The 9337-nt window shown below is 56.5% G+C and overlaps 1 protein-coding gene across 4 annotated transcripts in view; it reads right to left on the bottom strand.

Moving 5' to 3' along the window:
- Positions 1–6929, bottom strand: part of SH2D3C (SH2 domain containing 3C) — a 30461-nt gene extending 23532 nt beyond the window's left edge. The window contains exons 1-3 of one of the 4 annotated variants that reach the window (XM_049629037.1): positions 4365–4482; positions 2543–2606; positions 631–816 (exon numbers count right to left, since the gene is read on the bottom strand). In XM_049629037.1, coding sequence (XP_049484994.1) covers positions 631–816; positions 2543–2606; positions 4365–4380 — 266 coding nt within the window. In that variant the 5' untranslated portion in view covers positions 4381–4482. Of the gene's footprint in view, positions 1–630; positions 817–2542; positions 2607–4364; positions 4837–6778 lie in introns of those variants that run through there. The other 3 variants (XM_049629027.1, XM_049629020.1, XM_049629052.1) reach the window with 3 other exon arrangements.
- Between the last annotated feature and the right edge of the window lie 2408 nt (positions 6930–9337).

The following is a 9337-nucleotide window of genomic DNA, read 5'->3' on the forward strand; positions in this document are numbered from 1 at the left end:
GGGGGGGGGGGGGGGGGGGGGGGGGGGGGGGGGGGGGGGGGGGGGGTTCTTGGCCTGTTCTCAGTGCTTGGCACCAGGGCTGGGGCACCCGCCATGCAGGGTGCCCCTGGCTGCCCTATGGGGTGCACCTTCTCCCAATCTCCTTCTGAACAGCTGTGGGAGTGGGGGGTGGAGGGGTCTGGGTCTCTGTGATCTGGCAGGGAGGGAAGGACGCTTGGGTGTGACACTTTACAATGAGTAGAAGTGCATTCAAACCCTCCTCAAAGGAGAGGTCCTCGTAAAACATAAGTCAGAATGAGGCCCTCCTCTGCTCAAGGCCAGCAATGGCTGCTTCTCGCTGAATCAAAGCCCAGTCCTTGCCGGGCCTTCCAGGCCTTCCATTATCTGAACTCATTTCCTCTCTGGCCTCGCCTCCCACCACTCCACCCTCCCCCCCGCCCCCCATCTTATTCTCCTGCAGCCACTGTGGGTCCCAGCTGCTCCTCAAACATGCCAAGGACCCTCCTACCTCAGGGCCTTTGTACCTGCTGTTCCCTTGGCCTGGTACACTCTTCCCCAGATATCGAGAGGGTTTGTTCCCACATCCCTTTGTTCAAACATCACGTCAAGGTGACCTTTTTCCTGGCTTACCTTCCTAAACTGCTACCACCAGGCATACCCCTGGTTGGCTTCAGTATTTCTCCCAGCACTTTTCTCTTCTGCTGAACCATATAACTTGTCTTATCATGTCTCCCCCCACACTGGAACGGAGGCTCCATGATAGCAGGGTTTTGTCTGCTGTGCTCACTGCTGTCTCCCCAAAACTTGGAAGAGTATCTAGGGCATAGTTGCATCACAGTAAATATTAAAATGAGTGAAATTCCAGCTCAACTAAATGTGTCATCTCGAGCAGGTTAGTAACCTCACAAAACCTCAATGTCTTCATCTGTAAAGTGGGCTCCCATTATCTCTCTTCCAGGGGCTTAAGGGAAGTCATTTCAATAACGGTAGAAATGGCTTTGAGATTTTTATTTGCAGGAGGTGAAATGTGGTCTCGTGACTTGGGATCAAGTCTAGGCTCTGACACCTCATCTCTCTGTGACCCCAGGAAAATCCCTTCCCGCCTCTGAATCTTGGCCTTTTCACCGGTAAAATGAAGCAAACAGAAGTTTCCTTTCACATGGCCTGTGTGGTAGGTGGCACCCATTGGGTGCTTCAAGCAGGGACTGGCCAGTTATGAGCCAGGTCTTGACCCCCTCTTCTAGGACCCTGGCCTAAAAGTTCCTGTGTGTGGGCATGGGTCTGGATGGAAGGTGTTGGGGCCTCCCTTCCTTCACTGGGCCTCCCCTTCCTCCTCCTTAACAGGGACTGCAGAGGAGGGTCGTCAGGGCTCTCTGGAGCTGCTATTTCCCTGCAGAAGGCTGAGGTGCTAGGGGTAGGGTGAGGCTAGGCTGGTGCTGTCCTTTCTGGGCGCTAAGGGCTCTTCACCCCCTCTGCTCCTGGCCCCTCCTCCCTCCTTCCTCCTCATCCCCCACGATCTCAGCAGAGAACAGGGCACCAGGAAACTCCTGCAGTTTCACCTCTTCCCCTTCCTTCCTTCTGCTCCAGGTGTACCCTGCCTCCCAGGGGGTAGGGGAGGGACACCATCTACCCCAGCTTAGACCACTCCCTGAGCAGCCACTGAGATGACCCCCTTGGGACACTGGGGAATGGGGCCCCGGTCTTGTTCAGTGGCAATTCTCAAATGCCCTCCTCTCCAGGTTGGATGTACCCTCAGAGATCATCCCAGACCCATCCGGGCTGCTGGGGAGGTCTAAGGCCCAGAGTAGGGCAGGGCAAATCTGAGATCACACAGGCAAAGCAGCTCTCCTGACTCTGGGACACAGGGCTGGGCTTCAGGGACTCCTGGAAGAAACATTTCATTTCTAGCCTCCTGCTTGGCTTGGAGGGCAAGTGGGGACACTGGGTCTCAGGACACCAGGAGGGGGCTCAATCTGATCTGCTAACCTGACCCCACCTCAGGACCACTGGACACTCTGGATGATTGGGGGATGGAGGGCAGTCTCTCTACTTCCTCCACCAGCTCTAGGCCAGGCCTGATGCTGGAGGCACTGCCAGGACCACCAGGGCCCCTGCCCACAGAGGAGGAAGGCTGGGTCCTAGACTTGGCATTCTCAAGGTTTCTCAGGACCATCCTTCCCAGAGGCCCTGGCCCTGTGGGAGGGGAACAGGCTGCCCAGCCTTTAAGGGCATGGTCCAGGAAGGTGGAGTTAAACCCTGGGTCTAACTAACCTTCACTACTGTGGAGAACCGGGCAAATAATCTCCCTTTACTCATCTGTAAAATGGGGATGATAAACGTGCCCCTCTTCCGGGGCTGTTGTGAGGAGTAAATACCCAGCCTGTGCGAGGGCAAGGCAGGGACAGAATTACACCAAAAGAAAGTTTAAAAGTCCCTGATGCTAACGGGCATCCTGGTATGTTGGTTGCCGCAGGGGCACCGATTTCCCCTCAAACCATTGCCATCCCCGCATGCCCTCCTCAGGCCCAGCTCGGTCACTCACCCTCTGGGTCCCAGTGACGGACATCTTCGTCCCACTGCAGTCATGGTTCCCCCGCAGTCACTGCCTGAAGCCCGGGTACCTCCTCAGCCCGAGGGCTCCCGCCTTTCTCAGGCCAGGGAGCGCTGAAGCGCAGAGCCGTACTCCGGGGGCGGAGCCTGACCTGTAGACCACGCCCCGGGCACGCCCCTCGCCCTCTGCCGGGGGCCGCCCCACAACCGACACCTCCCGCTAGGAAGGACACGCCCCGCCTCGGGAACGCCCTTCCGCCTCCTGTCTCGCTCCTCCCCCTACCCCCATCTTTTAGCGTCCAAGGCCGGGAAGGCCACGCCCCCCGGACACACCCCTCTGCCTTGACCCGCCCCGTTCCAACAGCACCTTCCCTCAGCAGTCCGCCTGGCAGCCTGAAAAGGCCACGCCCCCAGACACGCCGCTCCACCCGCCCCTTTCCTGCAAACTCACAAGGCACGTCTCAGGCCCTAGGCTGCCTCAGAACGCCCCAGAACCTATCAGGCCTTCTCCCCTGCATACAATCCTTGCTCTTCCACCCTCAAATGAGGCTGAACTAAGGAGGGGACGGCACAAGACAGCAGCCTGGAACAGCCAGGGATGATGGAAAAACATTTACTGTTAGTGGTGTGCTAGGCACTGTGCTAAGATTTTAAAAGTCCTGTATGTGACTCTTGATTCTCATCATGCCCTACAAGGTAGGTGCTATCATTATGCCATTTATCAGCTGAGGAAACGGACGCTCAGAAAAGGAAACAGATTTATCCAAGGTCATGCAGTCAGTAAGAGGCAGAGTCTGGACTAGATTCATTCTGAAACTTTACAAAGTCTTGCTCCCCATTGAACAGAGGTCTAGACTCAATTACCCCAGCACACAGAAACTGTGCTTGGTGTCTCAGGGCAAAGCCATTCCGGAGAGGTCTCAGAACTGGCCCTAGAGTTACTTTTGCTCAGCTGGGTTTTTTTCCCCTCTTTATTTCAATAAGTACATCTGACCAGTGTGGTTTAGACCCAGGGTCTGAGGGTTGAAGAGCTGGAGACTCCTGTGGTTGAGATTGAGGGGTCTCCCAAGGGCATGAAGCACACAGCTGTACAGCTTAGAAGGTGGTGGGTACAATGTGAGAGATGAGTGTGCAGCCATTGGAGGCGGGCAGTTTCTGCTCAAATCCAGCTCTACTACCTTGACTGAGTCTCAGTCTCCCCATCTGTAAGATGGGTCTCATGATATAATGATAAATGCTTTTACAGAGCGTTCGGTGAGTAACATATGTTTTGACACCCAGTAGAATGGGTGCTAGGGTCATATCATCACTATGTGTATTTTTGCATGAACTCAGCTCACCCTATAACCAAGTGAAGTGGCAACCAGGGGGAGCAGTGTTGTCCAGCAGAACTAAAGGTGATTTGGGTGTGGGGGTCCTGGGCAGGGATCCAGCGATTGGGCTTGGGGCTCAGCCGGCTCCTGGAGGCTGCCTAGGGCGAGTTCAAATCTCCACTTTGTCATTTGACAGATGTGCAACCTGCCTGGGGCAGATGACTTTGCCTCTCTGAATCTTCGGTTCCTCATCTGTCATATGGAAATGACAGAATCTCCTCCCCAGTTGTTTTTGTTTTGTTTTGTTGAGAATTAATTGCAAGTGAAAGACTAAGCATGGTGCCTGGTCTGTAGTAAGCACTTGGTTCATGTGTAGAGTTTTTATTCCCCCTTGAAGTGTGTTTTGGGGGGGGGGGCTCCTCTCCAGGCTCTATTGGCAGGAGGTTGGAGGCACCCTTCCCGCAGATTCCACTCTCACCCCACCCCACTGTGGGCACCTACCTTTCCGGAGGCACATTCCTGGGAGCTCTTTCTTCTTTTCTGTCTGCGCTGGGATCCTCAGGCTCTCCCGTGGGGCCCATTACGGAAGGGTTGGGTCCCACTGCTGGGGTGTCCTCCAGGGGGGCATTGGTCCCCACCACCACCTCCTTGGCGGCCTCCAGGCCTGGAGGGTTGGGCAGATCTTGGGGCACCAGGTGGGATTCAGAGCCCACCTCCTTGGTCTCCCGGGTAGCCTGTTGATCACGAGCCTTCTTGGTGCTGTGGCGAGGCATGGTGCCCATGTGGCTGTACATGTCACTGGAGCGGGCATAGGCTGGGGGGCTTTGTGGGACAGTCATCATGTCATCCTGTGTAGCCTCAAAGGTGTCTTGCTCCAGGTGGGACCGGATACTGAGGGAGGCTGAGGACCGTTTCAGAGTGAAAGACCGAGGGAGGTTGGAGAGACTCCCGAGGCCCTTGAACTTGAAGAACTCTGGCAGAGGAAGTGGGGGGAGGGAGGGCAAGGGGAAGACATGAGTTAATGCCAGCAGCAATAATAAAAAATACATGTCGTTCTTCTGACTGAGGGTTCAAGGAGGGTCAGGGCTTCTCTGACACTCGCTTTGTTCCCATAGAACAACACGCAGCTCTAGAGTCACACAGACCTGAGCGACCGTCCCTGCTCTTCCACATCCTTGCTGTGTGACTTTCGGCAAGTCACTTGACCCTACTGAGCCCCATTCTCCACATTAGCAAAATAGAGATTGTAGTGCCCACCTCCTATGGACAGCAGAACTGAAGGAAAGCATGTAAATAACAGACTTAATATGGTGCCTGGCACCCAGAATATCCTGGAGAAGTTATGAAGGCAATGACGATGATTGCAGTGAATGCCTCTGCATTGGTCAGCTATGCTTCATGCATTACATCACTGAGTTCCCAGCATAACTCAATGACACAAGCTTAATTTCCCTTTTCTGCAGATAACGAAGTGGAGGTCAGAGTTGTGGAAAGACCCGCCCGAGGTGGCATCGTGGGCAGGTGAAGCATGTTTGTGTGGTCGTGGGGTGGGGTGAGTGAGGAGGGGCTGTTTGAGCACCGGGGACAGGGGATGAAATGAGAAGGGGGTTGTTGGGAGCCTGGGGGGCCCACTCTCTGAGGTTCTGTCCTTCCTGTCAGCTGAGCCCACAGTGGGGACTCAGGCGGCAGGGCTTGGGTGATACCATCTCCTCGTTTCCGCAGGGGTGCCTGTGAGTTCCCTCCTCCTTGCCCCCAGCTGTGGGACTGTCCCTCCTCTAAGCCACCACCCTCTGACAACCCTATGACCTCCAGGCGAGTGAAAAGGAAAAACTCTGGCATTTTCCACTTCCTAGGTACCCTCTGCCTCCTCAGGTCCTCACCACAATGCCCCCATTGATGAGAGAGGAAACCGAGGCCCAGAGAGGGGAGGGACTTGCCCAGGGTCACACAGCAAGGCTGAACCCTGATGAGGGACTCAGGGCTCTGGACTGCTGGGGTCAGTGTTCTGGGGCTTTCCCCCCAGCCCTGCCCACCCTCGACTGTCTTAGCCTCTGCCTCCTGACAAACACTGTCAGAAAGTTCTGAGGCTCTGCTCTAAGAAAGCTATACCAATGGGCGGAATTGTGCCAATTGCCAGGAGGAGGGCCAAGAACCGCTGTCTCCTGGGCACTGGGGGATCTGGAGGAAACAGTAGTGGGACAGGGAGGGAAACCGAGGTGAGTCCAGGAACATGGGATTGAGCCCTGCTGGGCAGCCCCATATGATTCAAAGCATATCTCTGGGGCCCAGTATTTTCATCTGTGGAATGCATCTTAATCCTGGCCCTGCACACCCCCACCCACCACCTCCCCTGTGCTGTCAACGGTCAAGTTGAAGGGCTCAGGGGAAGCAAAAGTTGGCTGAGACCCGGAGGAGACTGACTTGGGGAAACGGAGCCTTGGTCAGGGTGACCCCTCATCGAGCTGCCCTGGGTCCCAGCGTCACTGCTGGTGGGGACATGGGGCAGCTTCTCCTGGTGCACCCATACCCACTCTGGCCCCAGTAACTTCCAACTGAGCCCCCGTGTGAACCAATTCCAGGGGCAGGGCGTGGAGCATGTGGAGGTCTTCCCTTGCCCGGCCCCATGAGGTCCAAGGAAACCAGAGATGGTCACACCCACAAATGGTGAGACAGAGAAACAGAGACTGGCAGAGCAGAGATGGAGAACCAAACCAGCTAGAGACAGAGAGAGCTATGGGGCCAGAGTGACAGAGGGAAGGCGACAAGGAAACCCAGAAGCAGAGAACTCCAGAGAGGGATAGAGATGGACAGAAAGAGAAACAGAAACCAGACAGTGATAAAGAAGCAATGCAGAGAGAGACTGAGATGGATGGACAGAGAGATGAAGGGCAGTGCAAAGGGCACCCTGCACTCACTGAACTTTTTGCTGGCTTTCTTGGGTCCCTCCGTCATCTTGGCGGGTCGTGTAAAGCCCCTGGCCAGCGGGCAAGTGGCTGCTCTCGACTCCGGACATCAACGTTGAGATTCTTCCCTCACCTCCCCTTCCCCTTTCTTGCACCCTCTTGCCGCTCGCTTCCTCTGTGTATTTTTAAACCAGTGAAACTCCCACAGCTCCACCCTCCCCATCCTCTCCACGGGGGCGGGCCAGGGCCTCCCCCACTCCGGCCCCCATGGGCTGCCTCCTTGACCTTGGCTATGGGGGGGGTGGAGGGGGGCAGGGGGCAGACCACAAGCCCATGGGACCCGGAGGGCCTGGAGGGACAAACCACAGGCCCTGGGAATGGAGCCCACTGGGTAGGGGCTGTGGGGGGGACCCGCTGACAGCTGTCAGGGGGTCTGGCCAGCGGCTGGAAGGATGCTGGGAGCCAGGCCAGCCCACAGGGCAGTTTGTTCTAAGCCTCGGTGCCTGGGGAAGGACTGGGAGCGGTGAAGAGTGCTGTGGTTAGGCCTGTGGCCCTGGGGACCACCCAAACCCAAGTTCAAATCTTGGCTGGCTACTTTGTCACCGTGTAATCCTGGCTAGGCCACTGACTTCCCTGAGCCTCGGTTTCCTCACTGTGAGCAGGGGGTATTTGCAATGCCCACCTCACAGGGTCCAGTTCGGTGCGAAGCCTGGCACAGAATCGGTGCCCACCAAGGCATGATCATTCCTTTTTAATCCAGCGGGGACACGGTGGCAATTTGGTCCACCACACCCTTTATACAGGGATGGGGGGATCTGGAGCACAGACGGGCAGAGGGAGTGCCCCAGGTCATCTGGCAGGTTGGTGGCACAGACAGGGCTACATCTCACCCTTCTAGACCCCTTAGCCCACAGTCTGATACTTTTCCAGCCTACGTGTGTGCGTGTGTGTGTCACACGGGCAGGACAGAGATGAGGAAATGAAACTTCCCTACACAGATTGTCCCAGACACCTGTGGAGGCTGTCAGCAGCTGCAGGGGTTGGGGTGGCCACAAGGCCAGGGGTTTCAAATCCCAGCTCTGTGTACTGCACACAAGTTACTCCTGCCTCTGAAGCCCCAGTCAACTGATCTCAAGAATGGGCACAAATGCAAGACACACAATTAACTCACAGAGGCTCCAGCACGATCGGACATTATTATCCTGGCCCCCAGGCTGGCAACCGAGCCTATGAGAGAGGGAGTCCAAGGGCAGATGGGGCCCCTCATGCATCCTCAGCAAAAATAATGATGACTAACATCTTCTGATCAGTTAGTTCATTCCAGCCAGAAAGCTCAGTCCTTCTGTCCCAAGAGGTAGATGTTGTTTCTCTTGCCCCCATTTTACAGATGTGGAAACTGAGGCTCCTCGAAAGTCAACTTACCTGGCATTAGGGCCTATTTGTCCAGCTATGGAGGCTGAGGTCCTAACTTCCACTCCTACAGCTCCAGAAACCCCCTGGCAGCTGGATGATGGGCCCTGGTGGGGGAAGCATCTGACTGAACCTTCTTAATGGGTTGAGAGGGAAACCGAGGCCCTGAGAGGAAAAGGGACACAGCCTGAGAGATCAAGACATCAGAGTCCTGCTCACAGACCGACCTGGATGGGAACAGTGTTCAAAGCTCACATGAAAGAATGAGGTTTCTCGGTCATGGATTTGGGAAGAGAAGGTCCCTCTACTGAGCCCTGACCATGAGCCAGGCATGGAGGTGAAAACCTCCACAGATTGTCCGTTGAGTCCCTACGACCGACCTGTGAGGTGAATGCTGGTACTGTCCCATTTCACAGATGAGGTAACTGAGGCTAAGGAGGAGCAGAGACTAGACCCCCAGGTGTCCTAGCTCCCAAGCCGGTGCTCCCTCCCTCCTCCAGTTGTCAGAAGAGAGAATAGGGCCGGTGGCCTGGCGGTAGTGAGGGGTCTTCCTCGGGGAAGGCAGTGGGTGGTTCCCCTGGCTTCTCTCCCAGGAGGCAGTCCCAGTGACTTGGGCTAAGTGCTGGGTTTCTGTCACTCCCGCCTCACTGTGTGACCCTGCCCCAGACCCTTTACCACTTTGGGTCTCAGTTTCTATCTGTGAAACAGGGTCAAAGTAGCTCCCAGTTCCAGGGGTTGCTGGGAGGATGAAATGAGAAAATGTGAGCCCAGGCTAGGGCACTGTGGCCTCAGCAGCCCCCCCTCCCCGCCATGGTTGTCGCTGAGGGATGGGGGTGGTTCAGGCCAGGGGCGGATTGGCATAGGCCAAGAAGACCCCAGGGGAGGGCACGTGGTGGGAGAGCTGGGAGCCCCGGCCACAGGGAGGCCGTGTTGCTGCAGGTACAGCGAGAGTGCTAGCTAGGCCCGTGCTGCCGCCGCCGTTGGCCCCGGGCGCCAGCGCAATTGCCCGTCCCTGGGAGAATGAATGGGGCTCAGTGTGGCGGCTCCACTGAGCTCAGAGCCCCCTTTGTGCTGCCTTGAGTGGCCGTTGGGAGTGCGGCTGGGGACCTGCCGGCGGGTGGCTGTCCCCCAGGCCCTCCTCAGCCTGCGTTGGAGGCCGGC

This window comes from Panthera uncia, chromosome D4 (genome assembly GCF_023721935.1).
Source record: "Panthera uncia isolate 11264 chromosome D4, Puncia_PCG_1.0, whole genome shotgun sequence".
In the NCBI taxonomy this organism is placed as follows: Eukaryota; Metazoa; Chordata; class Mammalia; order Carnivora; family Felidae; genus Panthera; species Panthera uncia.